The sequence below is a fragment of the Ahaetulla prasina genome, chromosome 4, assembly GCF_028640845.1.
Source record: "Ahaetulla prasina isolate Xishuangbanna chromosome 4, ASM2864084v1, whole genome shotgun sequence".
In the NCBI taxonomy this organism is placed as follows: Eukaryota; Metazoa; Chordata; class Lepidosauria; order Squamata; family Colubridae; genus Ahaetulla; species Ahaetulla prasina.
Window position 1 is genome coordinate 25140282 of NC_080542.1, and position 24106 is coordinate 25164387.

Below are 24106 nucleotides of genomic sequence, written 5' to 3' on the forward strand. Positions count from 1 at the left end.
TTAATTGAATGCCCAGATATCTCACTTTCTTCACTATTTGAATATCTAAATTCTGCATTAGTTGCTTCTTTCGTTTTTCTCTCCTGTTTTTGACTATAATTTTAGTTTTATCTTTATTCATTTTCAATCCTGCTACCTCTCCATATCCCTCTATTTGTTGCATTAACTTTAAACCCATTTCCACTAGTTCTTCCATAATGAATACCAAATCATCTGCAAATGCTTGTAGCTTGTATTCTTCTTTTTTAATTTTCATTCCTTTTATTTCTTTATCTTGTCTTATTTTTCTATTTAAAACCTCTAACGTCAAGATAAATAATAATGGAGATAATAGACATCCTTGTCTAGTTCCTTTTCTGATGTCTACTTTTTCTGTCATTTCACCATTTATTATTACCTTTGCCAATTGATCTTTATATATAGTCATAACCATATTTACAAATCTATCTCCAAAATCCATTGTCACCCCACAATAGACAACTCCCTTGTGTAGACAGTTCATTCTGTTTGTTAAGAAACTGCTTAAATTCCCTGTTCACAGAGCCAACTGGCCACCCCTATGCACCCAGCCAATCACAGTTCGTAATACATGATCCTTAGCAGAGTCTCTCGCTATTTCAGCAGAAGTGAGAGGCCCCGAGTCCATAGCGTCGATGAGTAGAATGGGGACCCCTAGTGTCAGGTCTTCCAGTAAGTCCGGTAGCAGGCACTTGCTTAGGGCATCGGCATGTCGAGGCTCCAACCGGGACAATGGATGAGGTAGTAAGAGTAGCAGCCAGAAAAATGGCCCACCTAGCAGATGGGGGGACAAAGCTGCTGGAGTGGGGCGGTCTCCAGCCAAGAGTCCTAGGAGAGGTCGGTGGTTGGTGACCAGTTCCAAAGTTCGTCCAAACAAATATTTGTGGAATTTCTTTACCCCTGCTACAACTGCCAGGGCCTTCCTGTCAAGCTGGCTGTAGTTCTGTTCAGCGCTGGACAGGGTGTGGGAGAAATAGGCAATGGGTGCCTCTAGGCCGTTCGGTAGTCTATGGCTCAAGATGGCCCCAACGACAAAGAAGGATGCATCACAGACCAACAGAAGGGGAAGCACCCCGTTATATTGAATTAAAAGGTTATCGGCAGACAGGAGTCTTTTTACAGCCGCAAATGCCTCAGCCTCCGCCTTGCCCCATATCCACAGGGATTTCTTGGTCAGCAACTGGTATAGTGGCTCAGCGATCGTTGCTTTGTTTTTTAGGAATATCGAGTAAAAGTTTAAAAATCCTAGGAATGCCTGCAGCTCTGCCTTGTTCTTAGGGGTTGGCGCGTTCCAAATAGCCTGTATTTTGCTTTCTATGGGGTGAATGCCAGTTCCATCTATTTTGTACCCAAAGAATTCAACGGCAGATACTGCTATTTTGCACTTGCTTTGCCTAACTTGCAGTCCTGTGGCCCGAAAAATTGTTAGCACCCTTCATAAACGGTCTCCCAGTTGTTGTTTGTCTGCTGCGGTGACAAGGACATCATCAGAATTGGGAACTACCACTGGTAGTCCTTGCAGCAGATACTTTATTACACTCTGAAATAGACCGGGGGCTACGCTAATTCCAAACTGTAGTCTTGTGCATTTGAAGGCACCTCTATGGGTTACTATACCCTGTGCCTCTGCAGTAGTGCCACCTACTGGCAACTGCTAGTATACCTGCGCAAGATCGAGTTTAGCAAAAATGTTTTGCAGGATCCAGAGAGTGTAAAAAGTGTTGCACAATGGGGACCAAATAGGCACTTTTTTGGAGAGCTTTGTTTAGGGTCGCCTTATAGTCGGTGCATATGTGGACTGACCCATCGGGCTTAATTGGGGTGACAATCAGTATTTCCCATTTTGTGTGGTCCACCGGAATTAAGATTCCTTGCTGTATGAGCTTGTCATACAGCTCCTTATCTATTTTTGGAATCCCCCACAGCCAGCACAAACGTCCTTTTGGTCCCCATCATCGTACCTATCTGTCTTGAAGCCGTTTTCATTGGTCTCATCTTTGCTGTCAGACTGGGCCACTTCTCTATGGATGGGGGCTGATTTTGGTGTTGCCTGGGGTGGTGCTGGTTGTTGCAGGGTTTCAGCTGCCTTAGCTGACGATTCGTATGCTGTTGCTTCGTCTAGCGTGATGTGTAGGGTAAGGTTAGTTTTGACTAGCAGTCGGCTCTGAAGGCGAATATCTCTACCACCACAGATTAGTTGCTCTAGGAGCGCATCATCAAGGTCTTTGTACTCGCAGTAAATAGCGGCCTTGTGCAAAGCAGCCATTTAGGCACTGATCGGCTCTCCCTCTCACTGCAGCCTCTGCCAGAATTGATACCGATGGAATTGATACCCCACCTCTATAAATTACTTCAGAAGATTTATAAGAGATTATTCTGGCATTGTGGCATGTTGCTTTTTCATTGTAATGTACACTTTTTTCAAATCTTCTGCAACCCTTTTACAAACAATAAAAGCTACATTTTCATTTGAATCTTACAGACAAAGATGATGCCAGAAGACCACACTGGACAACTGAGAATAACAAGCAATATTGAAAAGCCCAGCAGATTGAAGCAGAAATAAAAATATTCTCCATTTCCATCAGAAAAAACAATTCTTCTCCTTCCCCTGTAGGTGAAAGACAAAAGAAAACCAAGAAAAGATTTTGACCGGAAAGAGTAGACTTTGTGGAACACAAGGACACAATACACAAAAAGGTCAAGGGAGATTATATTTCCATTCAGAAAGAGGGAAATATCTGGAAGCCAGTGGGGAGGAAAAGGTCAATTAAATAGGAATATAGGGCAGACAGTAATACAAGTATTGCCCTGAGAGGAAGAAAAGGGCTTAAATCGAAGCACCACTAAACAAGGGATCACACATATTTCAACCTTCTCAAGAATATCAGATTTGTGTGAATATCAGTGCTGGAAAAGCTCCATAGGTGTGCCTATTGTGAGAAAAGTTCTAATCACAAGTGATTATGCAGGGGACAATCCACTCTGAAGAAGAGCAGATACAAATTTCTGAATGTGGTAAAAGCTCAGGTCAGACCAGGTCAGTTTTGGTTCATGGAAGGACCTACACAGGAGAGATGCCCTACAAGTGCATCCAATGTGGTAAATCCTTTAGCAAAGCTGGCAACTTGGTGATACATCTGAGGACTCACAGCAGGGAGAAGCCATATGACTGTCCAGATTGTGAGAAACATTTCATTGGATACTCCGACCTCGTGAGACACCTGAGGACTCACACAGGAGAAAAACCCTTTGAATGTCCTGATTGTGGGAAAAGTTTCAGTCAGACTTCTAACCTGGCTAAACATCAGAGGACTCACACAGGAGAGAAACCCTTTGAATGTCCTGTTTGTGGGAAAAGTTTCAGTCAGAATTCCTATCTAGTGAATCATCAGCAAACTCATACAGGAGAAAAACCATTTGAATGTGTTCTTTGTGGGAAAAGTTTCAGACAAAATTATGACCTTTTGAAACACCAGAGGACTCACACAGGAGAAAAACCCTTTGAATGTCCTGTTTGTGGGAAAAGTTTCAGTCAGAATTCTAACCTGGCTAAACACCAGAGGACTCACACAGGAGAGAAACCCTTTGAATGTCCTGTTTGTGGGAAAAGTTTCAGTCAGAATTCTGACCTGGTAAAACACCAGAGGACTCACACAGGAGAGAAACCCTTTGAATGTCCTGTTTGTGGGAAAAGTTTCAGTCAGAATTGTAACCTGGCTAAACACCAGAGAAATCACACAGGAGAGAAACCCTTTGAATGTCCTGTTTGTGGGAAATGTTTCAGTCTGAATTCTTACCTACTGAATCATCAGAGGACTCACACAGGAGAAAAACCCTTTGAATGTCCTGTTTGTGGGAAAAGTTTCAGTCTGAATTCTCACCTAGTGAATCATCAGAGGACTCACACAGGAGAGAAACCCTTTGAATGTCCTGTTTGTGGGAAAAGTTTCAGTGAGAATTCTAACCTGGCTAAACACCAGAGGACTCATACAGGAGAGAAACCCTATGAATGTTCTGTTTGTGGGAAACGTTTCAGTCAGAATTCTAACCTGGCGAGTCATCAGAGGACTCACACAGGAGAGAAACCCTTTGAATGTCCTGATTGTGGAAAACATTTCAGTTACAATTCCAACTTGGTAAGACATTGTAGAAGTCACACAAGGGACAAACCCTTTGCAAGTGTAGAATGTGGGGAAAGTTTCAATGAAAATTCTGACCTGGTGGAACACTAGAGGACTTACACAGGAAAGTAACCTTTGAGTAACCTGATTATGGGTATATTTCAGTCAGAATTCCAACTTGCTGAAACACCACAGGACTCACACAGGAGAGAAACCCTTTGAATGTCCTATTTGTGGCAAACATTTCTGTCAGAATTCGAACTGGGTGATATAACAGAGAACTCACAGAGGAGACAAATCTGTGGATGTTGTTTCTGACATAAATTGTTCCTTATTGCCCACATGGAAATCGAATTGAAGAAAAAGTTGACGAGTTTAGAGAAGGCTTGAATTTTATTTCTCATCTCTCATTAGGAATGTAGGTGAAAACATATATCAGAATTAGACTTGTAAGTGGAGAGAAAAGGAAAATGGAAAAGAGCTACCAGCTTCTCGTTATCAGCAGCAATTTCATTTTTGCAGGAGTACTGGAATTCCTGAAAAAGGCTTTTGGGTGGTGTTTTTTTGTATATCGATTAGGGAATTCCCACATGTGGAATTTCTGTCTTCTATCTTGATGTCCTCCATTTTTGAGCCCCAGAATACCTTAGCCACCATAGAAGTAATCCTCTAGATACAACTCTAATGGGGCCTGCCAATTACGGCTGTATGTTGCAATCATTGTTAAGTGAGATTACTTTGCTTAACTACTTACCCCCATCCCCTTCTTGCTCTGATGAGGTTGTTAAACAAATGTTCAAGTCATTAAGCAGAACAGTGCAGTGGTGGGACTCTACCGGTTCTCACCAGTTTGGTAGAACTGGTTGTTAAGTAGTTAAGCAGTTCAGACAACCGGTTGTTAGAAGAAATCTCCTTTTGTTTTTTCCACTTTACAGGGTTAATCCTGTAAGGAATTACAACATAATAATCTTTATGGCCCTGCTTGCTGAAATTGCCTCTCCTAAACTAACCCTTATTACATTTTTACTGTCGCTTCTAGTTCTGGAGCTTCTTGGAGGATTTTGGGGTTTTTTACTTTCTTAAAGGGGAAAAGTTGTTTTAAGCTTTTTACGCCACTGTTGGGAGAAAATACTCTCCTGTTGGAGTTCTTCCAGCCAGGATGCAATGATCAACACTTTGAAGAAATAATTGAATAACAAAACAGAAGCTTTTAATGACAAGGAACCAAGCTGAGGGACATTCAGCAAGGTTTACTGGCTAGCTAGAAAAATTGATCTGCCAAGAATGAAATAAGGGTTAATGGAGAGGCAGTTTCTGTAAGCAGGGCAATAAAGATTAGGCTAGAAAACAACACAGAAAGTTGTAATTCCTTACAGGATTAAGCTTGTAAAGTGAAAAAAACAAAAGGAGATTTCTTTTAACAACCAGTTCTCCGAAATGCTTCATTACTTAACAAGGTTCTCAGAACTGCTTAACTACTTAACAACCGGTTCTACTGAATCGGTGAGAACTGGTAGAATCCCACCACTGCCCATGTTGCTATGATTCTATGAATTCAGAGGCAGTTTAGAAAATAGGTCCACAGTAGCGCCATAAATGTGCTCATGGTAAAGGGATATGGCTGAAGAGCTAGTTGTGGCCTGGGAACTAGCCGCGACTGGCGCTTTAGACCGGGTCGCACCTTTGCGGTCTCTAACCCGGCGTAGATCTCAACCAGCTCCTTGGTTCTACGAGGGGCTGAGGGAGATGAAACGCTGGAGAAGACGCCTAGAGAGTGCCTGGAGATCCAGCCGTTCCGAAGCTGACCGGACACTAGTTAGGTCTTATAGTAGGACCTACCTAGTGGCATTGAGGGAAGCAAAGCATTTTTACGTTTCCTCCCTCATTGCGTCGGCAGATAACCGCCCGGCCACCCTGTTTCAGGTGACCCGCTCTCTCCTTCAACAGGAGGTGCGGGAGGACCACTTACAGGGCCGTGCCGAGGAGTTTAGTGGTTATCTATACGATAAAATTGTTCAGCTTCAGGATGGATTGGATCAAAATTGGGTAGATCCAGGTGAGAGGTCATCTTGTTGAGACTGTTTGGGATGGATTTGACCCTGTGACTCCCGAGGACATGGACAGGTTGTTGGGGCGGTTGAATGCCACCACATGTTTACTGGACCCATGCCCTCCTGTCCGCTGCTGGCCACGCAGGAGGTGACACGAGGCTGGCTCCGGGGGATTATCAACGCTTCTTTGATGGAAGGGGTTTTCCCTGCCACCTTGAAAGAGGCGGTGGTGAAACCCCTCCTCAAGAAACCTTCCCTGGACCCAGCTGTTTTGGGAAATTATCGTCCGGTCTCCAACCTTCGCTTTGTGGTGAAGGTTGTAGAGAGTGTGGTGGCACGTCAATTACCCCAATACCTGGATGAATCTGTCTATCTAGACCCGTTCCAGTCCGGCTTTTGGCCTGGATACAGTACGGAGACGGCTTTGGTCGCGTTGGTGGATGATCTCTGGAGGGCCAGAGACAGGGGTTATTCCTCTGCCCTGGTCCTATTAGATCTCTCAGCGGCTTTTGATACCATCGACCATGGTATCTTGCTGCACCGGTTAGGGAGTTTGGGAGTGGGAGGCACTGTTTATCGGTGGTTCTCCTCCTATCTCTCCGACCGGTCACAGACGGTGTTGGCAGGGGGGCAGAGATCGACCTCAAGGCCCTTCACATGTGGGATGCCGCAGGGGTCGATTCTCTCACCTCTCCTGTTCAACATCTATATGAAGCCGCTGGGTGAGATCATCAATGGCTTTGGGGTGAGGTACCAACTGTACGCTGACAACATGCAGCTGTACTTTTCCACCCCAGGCCACCCCAACGAAGCTATCAAAGTGCTGTCCCGGTGTCTGGAAGCAGTATGGGTCTGGATGGGGAGAAACAGGCTCAAGCTCAATCCCTCCAAGACGGAGTGGCTGTGGATGCCGGCACCCCGGTACACTCAGCTGCAGTGATTGTTGGGGGCGAATCATTGGCCCCAGTGGAAAGGGTGCACAACTTGGGCGTTCTCCTGGATGGGCGGTTGTCTTTTGAAGATCACTTGACAACCGTCTCCAGGAGAGCTTTTTATCAGGTCCGCCTGATTCGTCAGTTGTGCCCCTTCTTTGACCGGGATGCCCTATGCACGATCACTCATGCTCTTGTTACCTCTCGCTTGAATTATTGCAATGCTCTCTACATGGGGCTCCCCTTGAGGAGCACTTGGAGGGTCCAGTTGGTTCAGAATGCAGCTGCACGGGTGATAGAGGGAGCCGCACGTGGCTCCCATGTAACACCACTCCTGTGCAGGCTGCACTGGCTACCTGTGGTCTTTCGGGTGCACTTCAAGGTTTTGGTTATCACCTTTAAAGTGCTCCATGGCTTAGGGCCAGGGTACTTACGGGACCGCCTGCTGCTACCGAATGCCTCCCACTGACCCGTACGCTCGCACAGAGAGGGACTCCTCAGGGTGCTGTCCGCCAAGCAATGTCGGCTGGCGGCCCCCAGGGGAAGGGCCTTCTCTGTGGGGGCTCCCACTCTCTGGAACGAACTTCCCCCTGGACTTCGTCAACTGCCAGACCTTCGGACCTTCCGCCGCGAGCTGAAGACCTATTTGTTTATTCGTGCAGGGTTGGCATAGGATTTTAATAGTTTTAATATTTGATATAAATTTTATAAATTTTATGGGGTTTTTATGATTTTAAGTGTTTTAATTCGGCCATATGTTTAATAAGTTTTTTAATTTATTGTTTTAATTGTATACTATTGTCATTTTATCTAGGCTGTAAACCGCCCTGAGTCCTTCGGGAGAAGGGTGGTATAAAAATCCAATAAATCAAATCAAATCAAATCAAAACGTAAAATGTGAGGACAGTCGTAAGTGCTAGGACTGGTCAAAAGTGTGAAAGGGTATGTAAACTCACGTTTGAATGTCAGTTTTTCTAGCTAGCCAATAAGCCTTGGTGAATGTCCCTCAGCTTGGTTCCTTGTCATTAAAAGCTTCTGTTTCGTTGTTCAATTATTTCTTCAAAGAGCTAATCATTGCATCCTGATTGGAAGAACTCCAACAGGGGAGTATTTCCTCCCAACAGCGGTACAAAAAACTTAAAACAACCCTTCCCCTTTAAGAAAGTCAAGAAAGAAAAAACTCTGAGAAGCTACGGAACCGGAAGTACTGCCAAAAATGAAATAAGGGTTAACGGAGAGGCAGTTTCTGTAAGCAGGGCAATAAAGATTAGGCTAGAAAACAACACAGAAAGTTGTAATTCCTTACAGGATTAAGCTTGTAAAGTGAAAAAAACCGAAGGGAATTTTTTTTAACAAACCGGTTCTTCGAAATGCTTAATTACTTAACAAGGTTCTCAGAATTGCTTAACTACTTAACAACCGGTTCTACAGAACCGGTGAGAACCGGTAGAATCCCACCACTGCCCATGTTGCTATGAGTCTATGAATTCAGAAGCAGTTTAGAAAATAGGTCCACAGTAGCGCCATAAATGTGCTCATTGTAAAGGGACGTGTTTTTTTTAAAAAAAGGTTATTTTGTTCAAAATATTAATATACAGTACAAACTCCAAAAACAGAAACAATTTTTTAAAAAGCAAAACAACGATAGAAAAATATATATAAAAAGAAAAAATGTACATTAAAAAAATCAAACAGTTTTACTTCTATTATCCCCCCACTAGAATATTCATAACATATTAGTTATCTCCCCTTATGAAGCAGGCCAAAAATTTATAAACTTCTGCTTCTATTTATAACCAATTTGATGTTCATCTATTTACAATCTATAAAGGCATTGTAATTAACAGGTGAACCAACAACAAAGTTAAACATCAAAGCACTTCGTTAACAATCTACTATTCCGTTTAATTTGTACAAAGTTTAGAATGGCTTCTTATTTACCATAAATCATTAGAATCATTGTCGCTGATTTGTCTGGGCTGAAATATCTTTGTTTGATTCTTATTAATAAAACTTTTTCTTAAAATTTAAGTTGAGAACAATAAGACAACAGTTGTGTTTTATTGCCCAAATCATAAAATCTCTTGGCTGATCCATTTTCCACATTGTTTTCCAGTTAGATATGGTAGATCCATTCCCCAATCTTCTTAAGAAAGCCCAGTTCATCTCATATCGAGTCTGTTAACTCCAAATCTGTAGGAGCCACATCCACTTCAGCCTTCTCCCAACCATCCTGCAGTTTCCAATCCGTCATGAGGGGTCTTTTAAGAAGTGACTGTGCTCCCTGTGGGAGCTTCTTTGGAAGAGCTCAGGCTCACAAAAGGATTCATTTGGAGAGACCCATCCATTTGTGCACGCTCATAATCCTAAATGCTTCCATCAGTCCCAGAGGAAGGGATCTCCCACAGCTGAAATGTTTTTTTCTCACCACGATCCTTCACATCCTTCTGGGTAATCCTCCAGCTGGATATGACAACAATTATTTCCTTCCTGTGTTGCTTCCGGCAAATGACTTACACTGCAAATGGCTTTTTTCTCTGGGTGTAATAGTGATAGTCCTCGGTCAGGAAATTGTGCAGCAGGTTTCCAAATAAACTCACAGACGTTAAGGCAAATTTGTAGTTTTATACAAATAAATATAGTTAACATTTATATTTACAGCAAACAAAATGGTCAGGAACATCCGTAGGTAAATTCAAATAGCATACAGCGCACACAGAAGAAAAAAGCGAGAAAAATGGGAAATTTCCCCTTTATACCTACAGCAACCAATCATAGCGAAGATTGCCTCACACAGGAGCCAGCACTCTCCAACCAATCAACTTGCAACTAACTGTTCTTGCCCATTATACAATTTAACTGTTCCAGCTATTAAATTTAATTTATAGCTGGACAGCATTTAAACTAATTTGTTTCACAAATTCTTTGTGTTTTTGTATATTTAATGGTTTTGCCATGAGGTCAGCTAAATTATTTTCTTTTTTTAGCAGTTAATTTATATATTTTCAGATTACGTACATAGGTGCTTAGTGAACAGCATATTGTCTGGATCGCTCCATTTATATATAATAATACTTTTCCCACTCCTAATTTCTACCTCTACTATCCAACCATCTGTAAAATGAGTCCCATGTTTGAAAATACTCTGTATCTTCTTTTGCTTTTATTTTTAGTGTCTGTCCATTTCTGCACAGTCAAAAAATGTTTTAATTACATCTTACTCTTTAGGTATTTCCTCATTTTTCCAGTGCTGTGCAAATACAATTCTTGCTGCTGTGAAAACATGTAATATTAAGTATAGGTTCCCTTTATCATATTTTTCCAGTATTATGCCTAACAAGAATATTTCTGGCTTAAAATCTATTTGTTGCTTTACCATTTTTTTCTAACCATGTATATATTTTTGACAAATATTTCTTTGCTTTTTCACATGTCCACCACATATGATAATATGTCTCCAGTGTCTGGTTACATTTTCAGCATCTGTCAGACATGCTTTTAAACATCTTTGCTAATCTGATCAGTGATAAATGCCACCTATAAAACATTTTATATAAATTTTCCTTATATGTAGTTTCCATTGTCAATTTAGAATTCCTTTCACAAAGTTTTTGCCACTTGTGTCAGGGTTTCAAGGAACACCCCCAATGAAATAAAGCTCTGAGGCTTGAGGTTCTTCAAAGTTCCAATTTATTAGAGATGTCATGTTGGCACAGCTGGGAAAACCTGAAACTGAAAGCTTTCAGGTTTTCTATACCCAGTTGACAGTTCACAGCCCTGCCTCACACCCACAAGTTTGTCCAATCAACTGTTCACACTCAATTGGATACAATTTTCAGGCAGCCTACATCAGAGGCACGCAAAAGTCCTTGAATACGGAATGTTGTTATGACTAACTTTCTACCGCTCCAATAACAACCCCCTCCCAAATTCCCCAGTCAAAATATATGGCAGTTAAGAAGCAAAAAGAAAATTGCCTTCCAAAACTGACACATAGTACAGTATATCCAAAAGGTTTTGCCCATCTTCCATTTTCAGGCTTAGCAAAAGGTTATATAATTTCTTTATCAACTTTTCATCTACCCCTAAAATTATTTAGTTAAGTATTGTAAGCTTTTTGTAAAAACCATAGTTCTCCACGCCTTGGTACTGCAACTCTTGTTTGGTTCTAAGTTGCCCTTCCACATTTAAAATATCTTTATACCAGAGGTGAAATGTAAAATTTGTTACTACCAGTTCTTTGGGCATAGCTTGGTGGGGGAGTTAATGTGATTGGGTGGACGTGGCCAACTTTTTTTTTTTTACTTTTAAAAGCATTTTTTCTACAACCTCTTCAGCTGAAGAGGTTGTAAAAAAATGCTTTTAAAAGCCTGTGATGATCAGGCAACTCAGCTGGGATTGCCAGAGGAAAAAAAAAGCTTTTAAAGGGTTCTGACAATCCCAGCTGAGTTCGCTGGTCGCCAGAACCTTTTAAAAGCATTTTTTAATAACCTTTGGCCAAAGAGCTTGTAGAAAACATGCTTTTAAAGGGTTCTGACAATTCCAACTGATTTGCCTGATCATCAGAACCGTTTAAAAGCATTTTTTACAACCTCTTCGGCTGGAGAGGCTGTAGAAAAAAATGCTTTTATAGGGTTCTGACAATCCCAGTGGAGCTGCGTGATCATCAGAGGCTTTTTTTTAACTTTTAAAAGCATTTTTCGCTGAAGAAAAAATGCTTTTAAAAGTAAAAAAAAACCTCTCATGATCACATGGCTCAGCAAGGGCGGGAAGGGGCAGGGATTTTTTTTGCTACCGGTTCTCCGAACCACCCGCCACCATCGTTACCGGATCAGGCGATCCAGTCCAAACCGGGAGCATTTCACCCCTGCTTTATACATTAAGATTTTTTCCAGATTTACTACATTTGGATGAACAAATGCTTCCATCATTGAGAGCCAAACTGGAATTTTCATGTAAAATTTTGCTTTCATCTTTTCCCATCCGGAAAGTAGAGAATTTCTAATATAATGTCTTAGAAAATACCTATGAGTTTTGCTTTTATCATACCATAAAAAAGCATGCCATCCTAATTGGAGTTCATGGCCTTCCCAAAACAGTAATTTTTGTGTTTTAGGGTTAACCTCACCCATGTTAATACAGCTGCTTGATCTGATAGCCCAAAGCCCCCATTATTTTTAAATTCTTGCAACATTTTCAATTTGATTCTTGCTTTTTTCCCTTGCCAAACGTATTTCAAAATTATTGTATTTAGTTCATCAAAGTATTTGTTTTCCTATTTTTATAGGGGCCATTTGGAACAAAAAAAAAGTAACTTTGGTAAAATATTCATTTTTATGCTTGCAATTCTTCCTACCATTGATAGCTGCAAATTTTTCCATTTATCCAAGTCTGTTTTAATTTGTTTTGTTTTTTTGGAAATTTTTTTAATTTATTTTTAATAAAAAACAAACAAAAAAACCCTCATCAAATCAATTGCAACATGCTGTATGGGTGTTAACATATCTTCTTTTGCAATCACAAAGTAAACATCTCTTTTATACATATATCTTATATTTTCTTTTCTAACATATCTTTCCATTTAACCAATAATAAAATAAATCCCATATTTTATAATATTGCTTATCTCCTTGCTCTCTAATTTCAAATGTTAATTTACTCATCTCTGCACATTCCCTCATTTTTCTAATTATTTCATCTTGTGAAGGTAATTTTTCATTTTTCCAATTTTTAGCAAACACAATCCTGGCTGCTGTAATAATATTCACAATCAAATATTTTACATCTCTAGTATATATCTCAGGTATAATTCCCAACAGAAAGACTTCTGTCTTAAAATCAATATGTGTTTTGATCATTTTCTCCAACCACGTGTGTATTTTAGTCCAGTATCTTTTCGCTTCAACACATGTCCACCACATGTGGTAGTATGATCCAGGTGTCTGATGACACTTCCAGCATTTTCCTTGAACATTCTAGCAATTCTTGTAGGGAGTAAATGCCACCTCTAAAACATCTTATACAAATTCTCTTTATATGCTGTAGATATTGTCATTTTATAATTATACATCCACAATTTCTGCCAACCCTCTAAATCTATCCCATGACCAAAATTCTTCCCCCAAGCAATCATTGTCTCTTTTACTTGTTCTTCCTCCAGTTTCATCTCTAATAAATATCCATACAGTTTCCTAATCAAATTGTCATCTGACAATTAGTTATATTAAATAACTAGTTATATTATCAAAACTAGTTATATTATTGTAAAAGCCTTCTGTCAGGCTGCCTCTGATTATATCTAGGAAAGATTACACCTTGACTTCATTTGAAAATAAAGAAAAGTACTTTTACTAGGTACATCTTGATTGCAGCAGTATAAAGTTGAATCTGAGACAAAATATGGCTAACAATCTATATCCCCCCTATTTCTCCCTCCTCTTCCCCAAGAGGTCATCAGGTCTGGTCCAATGCCAGCTCCTTCCCATGGTCCCGTGGTAATCTTCTTCCACAGGTCTCTGGCTGTCAATCATATCAGGAATGCAATGTCCGTTAGAGTTCGCGCTCAAACATTCCTGTTGAATTCAAAACATTAATCTCCCCTCCCCCCTTAATTATGTCAGACCGACACTCTTAAAGGACCCTCTCTACTTAACTTGAATCCAAGAGCTATTTACATTAGAAATAAAATCCCATGCTATCTAACAACTGAATATAAGAAGTACAAAAAGATATGAAGATTGGAGTGGAGGCTGACATTCGGCCCTCCTGCAACAAGGACATCAGTCCTAGAAAGAAAAAGAGAAAAGTTAGGGTTTGTCAGGATATTTTTTTATAGAATTGAGCTATCTTTTCTGAAGCACGAACATCTTCCTTGTTCACCCATTCGGCTTGGGACAAAGGGAAGTGCTTCCAAGCAATGAGATATTGAATTTTATTTCTATGTTTTCTTGAATCCAAGATTTCTTTTACTTCAAAATGTTGTTCGCCCTCTATGAGAATTGGTATAGGAGGGGGTGTATGGTTAGCACGGAAAGTAGATGTGTGTCCTGGTTTCAGCAAGCTTACATGGAAAACGGGATGAATTCTTCTAAGCGTTTTTGGTAATTCTAGCTGTACAGTCACGGGGTTGATGATTTTCACTATGGGGAAAGGTCCTACATACTTAGGTCCCAGTTTTTTAGATTTTTGAGTGGTTTGTAAATATTTGGTGGAGAAATAAACTCTATCTCCAACTTGGTATTTGTTCTCAGGGGATCTTTTTTTATCTGCTTGTTTTTTATGTGCATGGTGAGCATCATCGATCGCCTTGCAAGTCATTTTCCATGTGCTTTGTATTTGATCTATCCATTCTGACAAGGAGGAAATCGTGGTTTTTTTCCTTTGGAAGTTCCGAAATGGGAACAAAGTCTTGGCCTGAAGCTATTTTAAAAGGAGTAAATCCTGTGCTACTATGAATTGAGTTATTGTAGGCGACTTCAGCAAAAGGTAGTAGGTCTGCCCAATTGTCTTGTTGATAGTTAATGTAACAACGTAAATATTGTTCTAGTACCGAGTTCAAGCGTTCACAACTTCCATTAGTCTGGGGATGATGGGAGGAGCTTAATCCTTGGGCAGAGCCAATCAGTCGCAAAAATTCTTTCCAAAATTGAGAAGTGAATTGAACTCCCCAATCTGGCGTTCAGGAACTCCATGGAGTCTATAAATGTGTTGCACAAACAACTTCGCCAGAGTCTTTGAGGAGGGTATTTTTGAACATGGAATAAAATGGACTTGTTTGGAGAAAAGGTCTGTGACTACCCAGATTACAGTATTGCCTGCACTTTCGGGTAGCTCCATTATGAAATCCATGGATATTTCTTTCCATGGAGCTCCTGGCCGGGCTACTGTTTGAAGTAGTCCAGGAGGTTTTCCTGGAGGTCTTTTAGACGATGCGCAAACAGGGCAACTTGATATATACGATTGAATGTCCTTTTTAAGACTTGGCCACCAAAATTGTCTTTTAAGAAGATGCAAGGTTTTCACAAATCCAAAATGTCCTGCCATTTTGGCATCATGGCATCATTGTAGGAAGGTTTCTCTGAGTGATAGAGGAACATATAGTTTCGCTCCAACCCAAGCTAGTCCATCACGGAGCGTGCATTCATGCGAATGTGCCAAGAACCAGTCATCGGAGTTCAAAGCTTCCTTAAACAACTTAGTTAGTTCATCTGGCAGTGATGTCTCGGTTTTGGTATGGCTTCGAGTTATAGCTGGAGCTGCTAACTGCTGAATGGGAAGTATTGGGCGAACCACCTCAGAGCGTGTACCATTGTATTGGGGCAAACGTGAAAGAGCATCTGCCAAAAAGTTTTTTCCTCCAGGAATGTAATGTAAGGTGAAATTAAAGCAGTTAAAATATTGAGCCCAACAGGCTTGTTTAGGCGAAAGTTTTCTAGGAGTTTTTAGCGCTTCTAAATTTTTGTGATCAGTCCAAACTTCAAAAGGATGATTAGAACCTTCTAAGAATTGTCTCCATGTGCGAAGAGCCCAATGAACTGCAAATGCTTCTTTTTCCCAAATAGCCCACCGTCTTTCAGTTTCAGTCAATTTTCGAGAAGTGAAAGCATAGGGTTGTAGTTTACCATCGGAATTGTTTTGGAGTAAAACGGCTCCGACTGCTACATCACTAGCATCTGCTTGTATCACAAAAGGAACATCCATATCGGAGTGTTTTAAAATAGGTTCAGCGGCAAACAGTCGTTTCAATTTTTCAAACGTTGCTTGACATTCCATTGTCCATTCGAGAGGTAATGTTTTAACATCTTTATCATATCTGGACTGTATTTGTAAATATGAAAACCAGTTCATTGTTATACCATCTGCCTCTAGTTCTAATTTAGATTTTAACTCACCCTTTTCATTCAACAATTCATTATATCTAATAATATGTTCCTTTTTAAATGTTATTGAATATGAGAATGCCTCAATAGATGATACCCAAATTGGAATTTTTTTTAAAAAAAAATTTTTTATTACTTTTTTCCAACAAACAAAAAAGAAAATACATTATTACACCCTTGTGCTATACATAAAAAAAAGGAAGATTTGGGTCTTCGGATATGTCCTCATAATTGCCAAAATCCACGTTCTCGAGGTACAGGTACCGAAGCGTCCAATTTTCCAAGCACATAGTCCACGAATGGTTTCCAAGTCTTCCAAAAAATATCTTCTTTATACACACCACTTCTAATTTTAATATCACATGTCATTTTATCATTTAAGGCTAATTTCCACATTTCAGAATTCCACTCTTCTATTCTAAAAATCACATCTAATTTCCAATATCTAGCTATTATAATTCTACCTATTATAATCATAATTCTAATCAATTCTTTTTCATATTTTGTTAATTCTATTTCCCTAATTACCAACAATAATATAGTTTCCACTCTCAATATTATTACTTTCCCCATCATTTCAAATACAATTTTCTCCAATTGTTGCCAAAACTTTTTAACCTTGTCACATTTATACCACATATGTTCATAAGTCCCCAATTCCATCTCACATCTCCAACATTTTTTACTAATTTTTTTATCCATTTGTGACAATCTTACTGGAGTCAAATACCATTTCCAAACAACTTTATAATTATGCTCTTTAATCCTTATAGATAAAGTTCTCATAATTCTACTATTCCAATTCACATTCCAATCTGACTCTGGTATTTCAATATTAAGATCTTTTTCCCAATTTGTCCTCATCACTCTTTGTAATTTTTCATCAGAATTTATAATCTTATAAACCCTACTAACGAGTCCCTTTAGCCCAATTTCATCTTTCATAATCCGAGATACTAAATATTCAAATTCAGTTTCACATCTATTTATCGAATAATTTTCCCTTAATTTTTTTGTCCATTTTTCTATCTGTATTTTTTCAAACCAACTTAACCCTAATTTTTCAATAATTTCTTTATTCCTCCTTTCATTTTCCATAACTTTTATCCAATCTCTAATAATTTCTATATTTTCCTCTTTAATCACTTCATTACGCTTTTATATTATTTTTAATCGGCCAATTTCCAATTGTCTCCCCCAAAAAGATTATATCCGGAATTAAAATTTTAACAAATTTATTCCACATTTTACTTAATCCCTTTAACCAATAACTTCTAATTACACATTTTGAGTTTGCTTTATCTAAAAACCACCTTGATCCAAATTTCTCTATCCCTTAACTCTAAGTCTCTCCAATAGTTATCTTCACCTTTAAATATTTTTACCACTATCCGGATACCATACGCACAGTAATAATTAAATAATTTGGGGATTCCTAATCCACCTTCCTTTTGATTTTGATACCACATTTTCTTCACTAATCTAGGTCTTTTGCCACCATTACAAAATTTGTCCAATTTTTTCTGATATCCTTCAATATCTTTCTCTGTCAAATTTAGCGGTAGCATCTCGAATAAAAAGTTGAACTTGGGCAGCAACATCATCTTACACATTGCAATTCTACCAAACCAAGACAACTTTAACATTTTATATTTGTCTATCTTCTTCTCAATTTCATTAATCACCACATCATAATTAAGTTTTTTCAATTCTTTAACCTTGAGTGAAAGCACTATACCCAAATATTTCAATGTATTTTTAATCCTTATCCCAAATTGCTCTTGCATATTCTCACACTCATTACCATTACTATCCATCAATAATTCTGACTTTGACCAATTTACTTTCAGACCTGTCATTTCCTCAAATTCTTTCAAATGCTTATATATCTTTTTCAGGTCTTTTTCTATATTTTTCAAAATAATTAAAGTATCATCCGCATACAAATTTATCTTATACCCCTTATATCCTTCTAATTCTTCATCTTTTTCTATCATTTTTGTCAAAATTTCCATAGCTAATAAAAATAATGTTGGGGACAAGGGACATCCTTGTCTCGTACCTGCTTCTAATTTTATCTCTTCAGTTAATATTCCATTCACCTTCACTCTTGCACTGCTTTTTTGATACAATTTTGAAATAACATGTATAAACTTATTACCAAAGCCTAAAGCCTCCACAATTACTTTAATAGTTTCCCATTGTACGGAATCAAAAGCTTTAAAAATATCCAATGATACTATACCAATTTTATCACCGTTATGTTCAGCTACATCTATAATATTTAATACTCTTCTAACAATATCACTCATGTATCTACCCTTCACGAAACCTACTTGGTTATAACTTATATATCTATCTATAAATCTATTTAATCTATTACTTATAATAGCAGTAAATATCTTTGCATCCTGATTAATTAAAGAAATTGGCCGATAGGACTCAATCCTTTCTAAATCTTTATCTGGCTTAGGAATTGGGGATATCACCGTTTTTTAAGAAGTGACTTTTCTTTATCTTCTCCCAATTTGATAACAACGCTTCTTTGACTATGTCTTCTAAAATATCCCTGTGATTTAGCTTGTCCATACCATAAAAAAGCATGCCCTCCCAACAACAAGTCATGGCCTTCCAAAGTCAATATTCTATTATTTTTTAGGATTATCCATTCTTTAATCCACATCAAATTTGCTGCTTGGTAATACAATTCCCAATTAGGTAACCCAAAGCTGCCTCTGACTCTCGTCTTGTAATAGTTTTATTTTTATCCGTGCCTTTTTCCCTTGCCAAATATATTTCAACATCATTTTGTTCAACTCCACAAAGTATCCTCTCCTCAATTTCATTGGTATAGTCTGAAACAAATAAAAAATTCTAGGTAATATATTCATCTTAATTGTTGATATTCTTCCCAGCAATGACAATTGTAAATGTTCCCATTTAGCCAAATCTGTCACAATCTGCTGTTTGAGTTTGTAGTAACAAACATAGTAACAATAATAATAACAACAACAGAGTTGGAAGGGACCCTGGAGGCCTTCTAGTCCAACCCCCTGCCCAGGCAGGAAATCCTATACGACCTCAGACAGATGGTAATCCAACATTTTCTTAAAAATTTCCAGCGTTGGAGCATTCTCTGCAGGCAAGTCGTTCCACTTATTAATTGTTCTAACTGTCAGGAAATTTCTCCTTAGTTCTAAGTTGGTTCTCTCCTTGATTAGTTTCCACCCATTGCTTCTTGTTCTACCTCAGGTGCTTTGGAGAATAGTTTGACTCCCTCTTCTTTGTGTCAGCCCCTGAGATATTGGAACACTGCTATCATGCATCCCCTAGTCCTTCTTTTTATTAAACTAGACATACCCAGTTCCTGCAACCGTTCTTCATATGTTTTAGCCTCCAGTCCCCTAATCATCTTTGTTGCTCTTCTCTACACTCTTTCTAGAGTCTCAGCATCTTTTTTTACATCGCGGCGACAAAAACTGAATGCAATATTCCAAGTGTGGCCTTACCAAAGCATTATAAAGTGGTATTAACACTTCACGTGATCTTGATTCTTTCCCTCTGTTTATGCAGTCCAGAACTGTGTTGGTTTTTTTGGCAGCTGCTGCACACTGCTGGCTCATATCTAAATGGTTGTCCACTAGGACTCCAAGATCCCTCTCACAGTTACTACTATTGAGCAAGGTACCACATATACGGTGCCTGTGCATTTTTATTTTTTTTGCCTAAATGTAGAACCTTACTTTTTTCACTGTTGAATTTCGTTTTGTTAGATAGCGCCCAATGTTCTAATCTGTTAAGATCTTTCTGTATCTTGAGCCTATCTTCTGGAGTGTTGGCTATTCCTGCCAGCTTGGTGTCATCTGCAAATTTGATAAGTTCCCCATCTATCCCCTTGTTCAAGTCATTGATGAAGATGTTGAAGAATACTGGGCCTAAAACAGAGCCTTGGGGTACTCCACTGCATACTTCCCTCCATGTAGACGAAATTCCATTGAGGACTACATGTTGAGTGTGGTTGGTCAGTCAGTTATGAATCCATCTGGTGGTGGTGCTGTCTAACCCACATTTTTCTACTTTATCTAGTAGTAGGTTATGGTCTACTTTATCAAATGCTTTACTGAAGTCCAAGTAAATTGTATCGACAGCATTCCTCTGGTCCACTAATTTTGTCACTTTGTCAAAGAATGCAATATGATTAGCCTGGCATGATCTGTTTTTGACAAACCCATGTTGGCTTTTGGTTATTACTTTGTTTGCTTCTAGTGTTCGGTGATTCGTTGCTTGATTATCTTTTCCAGAATCTTTCCTGGTATTGAGGTCAGGCTGATAGGTCTGTAGTTTCCTGGATCTGCTTTTTTCCCCCTTTTTTGAAGATGAGAACTACATCAGCTCTTTTCCAGTCCTCTGGCAGTTCCCCTGTGCTCCAGGTTCTTTGAAAGATATAGTTCAGTGGTTCTGAGATTTCGTCTGCCAGTTCCATCAGAACCCTGGGGTGTAATCCATCCAGTCCTGGTGATTTGAACTCATCTAGGGTAGACAGATGTTCACTTACCATTTTTTCCCCCTATTTTAACTTGTGTTCCTAATCTGTTTTTTGTGGTGCTGTTTTTGATAGGTTGGATTGTTTTTTCCTCTTGTGTAAAGACAGATGCAAAAAATGAGCTAAGTAGATCTGCTTTCTCCCTGTTGCTTGTCACCTTCTTGCCACTTTCTCCCAGCAATGGGCCAATTGTTTTCATTGGTTTCATCTTCGCTGTCAGACTGGGCCAGTTTTGGTGTTGCAGGATCTCAGCTGCCTTAGCTGATGATTCATGTGCTCTTTTTTCATCTAGGGTGATGCTTAGGGTAAGGTTAGTTTTGGCTAGCAATCGTCTCTGGAGGCGAATATCTCTAACGCCACAGATTAGTTGCTCTAGGAGTGCATCATTGAGGTCTCGGTACTCGCAGTGCATAGTGGCCTTGCACATGGCGGCCATGTAGCCACTGATTGGCTCTCCCTCTCGCTGCAGCCTCTGCCGGAATTGATACCGTTGGACGAATTTGGATGGTACCGGAGCATAATGTGCCCTTAACGTGGTCTGCAAGACCTGCCATGTTACCGATTGTACTGGGGTCAGTTCTGAGAGTGATTTGGCCATGTCGAAAACTTCAGGGCCGTAATGACTCAGGAAATAGGCCCACTTCCGATTGTCAGACAGCCCTTGAAGATCATTAGCTTCAAGGAAGCATTCAACCTCGCCCTGTACGATCCCCACTTTTCCTTTGTGGGATCGAATGGCACTGGTGGTATATAGGCTGACATCCTGCTTGTCGTGCTTGGTTCTTGCCGCCTTAACTGCTTGGCTGGATTCGAAAGTTATCAGCGCTTTTTTGGTCTACCTATCTACCTCAATCCCATCCTCGTCGCCAGTTGGGGCATATGAACTTGGGTCAGATGTAGTTGGGTCATATGAACTTGGGTCATATGAAATTGTCTTTAACAATCCATGGGGATTTGTTTAACAACTGCAGAGGAAGACATGTAAGTTGGCACTGTCATGTGACATCAGCCTTCACAATTGGGCTTCTTAGTGACAATGATGCCAGTCCCAATTATGCTCAATGAGGGAGAACTACTTAAATGAGGATGTAATCAGAGAGGTTCTGGACTGTATTTTCTGCCCTTATTTGGAGCTGAGGACTTCCATGAGCAAAACTGATGCTTCAAATCTTGCTGAGGCTTTAGGCATCATTTCATCAATAAAGCCCCACCTCTATAAATTACCTCAGAAGATTTATAAGAGATTATTCTGGCATTGTGGCATGTTGCTTTTTCATTGTAATGTACACTTTTTTCAAATCTTCTGCAACCCTTTTACAAACAATAAAAGCTACATTTTCATTTGAATCTTACAGACAAAGATGATGCCAGAAGACCACACTGGACAACTGAGAATAACAAGCAATATTGAAAAGCCCAGCAGATTGAAGCAGAAATAAAAATATTCTCCATTTCCATCAGAAAAAACAATTCTTCTCCTTCCCCTGTAGGTGAAAGACAAAAGAAAACCAAGAAAAGATTTTGACCGGAAAAAGTAGACTTTGTGGAACACAAGGACACAATACACAAAAAGGTCAAGGGAGATTATATTTCCATTCAGAAAGAGGGAAATATCTGGAAGCCAGTGGGGAGGAAAAGGTCAATTAAATAGGAATATAGGGCAGACAGTAATACAAGCATTGCCCTGAGAGGAAGAAAAGGGCTTAAATTGAAACACCACTAAAAAAGGGATCATACTTTCAACCTTCTCAAGAATATCAGATTTGTGTGAATATCAGTGCTGGAAAAGCTCCATAGGTGTGCCTATTGTGAGAAAAGTTCTAATCACAAGTGATTATGCAGGGGACAGTCCACTCTGAAGAAGAGCAGATACAAATTTCTGAATGTGGTAAAAGCTCAGGTCAGAGCAGGTCAGTTTTGGTTCATGGAAGGACTTACACAGGAGAGATGCCCTACAAGTGCATCCAATGTGGAAAATCCTTTAGCAAAGCTGGCAACTTGGTGATACATCTGAGGACTCACAGCAGGGAGAAGCCGTATGACTGTCCAGATTGTGGGAAACGTTTCATTCGATATTCCCACCTCGTGAGACACCTGAGGACTCATACAGGAGAGAAACCCTTTGAATGTCCTGTTTGTGGGAAAAGTTTCAGTCAGAATTCCTATCTAGTGAATCATCAGCAGACTCATACAGGAGAAAAACCTTTTGAATGTCCTGTTTGTGGGAAAAGTTTCAGTAAGAATTCTAACCTGGCAAAACACCAGAGGACTCACACAGGAGAGAAACCCTTTGAATGTCCTCTTTGTGGGAAAAAATTCAGTCAGACTTCTAACCTGGCAAAACACCAGAGAACTCACACAGGAGAGAAACCCTTTGAATGTTCTCTTTGTGGGAAAAGTTTCAGTCAGACTTCTAACCTGGCTAAACATCAGAGGACTCACACAGGAGAGAAACCCTTTGAATGTCCTGATTGTGGGAAAAGTTTCAGTCAGAATTCTAACCTGGCTAAACACCAGAGGGCTCACACAGGAGAGAAACCCTTTGAATGTCCTGTTTGTGGGAAAAGTTTCAGTCAGAATTCCTATCTAGTGAATCATCAGCAGACTCATACAGGAGAAAAACCATTTGAATGTCCTCTTTGTGGGAAAAGTTTCAGACAAAATTGTGACCTTGTGAAACACCAGAGGATTCACACAGGAGAAAAACCCTTTGAATGTCCTGTTTGCGGGAAAAGTTTCAGTCAGAATTCTAACCTGGCTAAGCACCAGAGGACTCACACAGGAGAGAAACCCTTTCAATGTCCTGTTTGTGGGAAAAGTTTCAGTCAGAATTCTGACCTGGCAAAACACCAGAGGACTCACACAGGAGAGAAACCCTTTGAATGTCCTGTTTGTGGGAAAAGTTTCAGTCAGAATTCTAACCTGGCTAAACACCAGAGGACTCACACAGGAGAGAAAACCTTTGAATGTCCTGTTTGCAGGAAATGTTACAGTCAGAATTCCTGCCTGGTGAATCATCAGAGGACTCACACAGGAGAGAAACCCTTTGAATGTCCTGTTTGCAGGAAAGCTTTCAGTCAGAATTCCTGCCTGGTAAATCATCAGAGGATTCATTCAGGAGAAAAACCCTTTGAATGTCCTGTTTGCGGGAAATGTTTCAGGATGAATTCTCACTTAGTGAATCATCAGAGGACTCACACAGGAGAGAAACCCTTTGAATGTCCTGTTTGTGGGAAACATTTCAGTCAGAATTCAGGCCTGATAAATCATCAGAGGACTCACACAGGAGAGAAACCTTTTGAAAGTCCTGATTGTGGAAAACATTTCAGTTACAATTGAAACTTGGTAAGACATTGTAGAAGTCACACAAGGGACAAACCCTTTGCAAGTGTAGAATGTGGGGAAAGTTTCAATGAAAATTCTGACCTGGTGGAACACTAGAGGACTTACACAGGAAAGTAACCTTTTGAGTAACCTGATTATGGGTATATTTCAGTCAGAATTCCAACTTGCTGAAACACCACAGGACTCACACAGGAGAGAAACCCTTTGAATGTCC

General features: G+C 39.7%; 1 protein-coding gene across 1 annotated transcript; it reads left to right on the forward strand.

Annotated features, from left to right (window-relative positions):
* Window positions 1-2984: 2984 nt before the first annotated feature.
* LOC131198079 (zinc finger protein 850-like) lies at window positions 2985-23886 on the forward strand. The gene is made up of 2 exons (XM_058182591.1): window positions 2985-4125; window positions 22598-23886. Exons 1-2 carry the CDS (start codon window positions 2985-2987, stop codon window positions 23884-23886), a joined length of 2430 nt encoding a protein of 809 aa, XP_058038574.1.
* Window positions 23887-24106: the final 220 nt, after the last annotated feature.

Coding starts and splice junctions, on each gene's coding strand:
- LOC131198079 (XM_058182591.1), top strand. CDS start 2,985: ATGCAGGGGACAATCCACTCTGAAGAAGAGCAGATACAAATTTCTGAA. Junction 4,126..22,597: donor ACCCTTTGAATGTCCTGATT/GTGGAAAACATT, acceptor ATGACTGTCCAG/ATTGTGGGAAACGTTTCATT.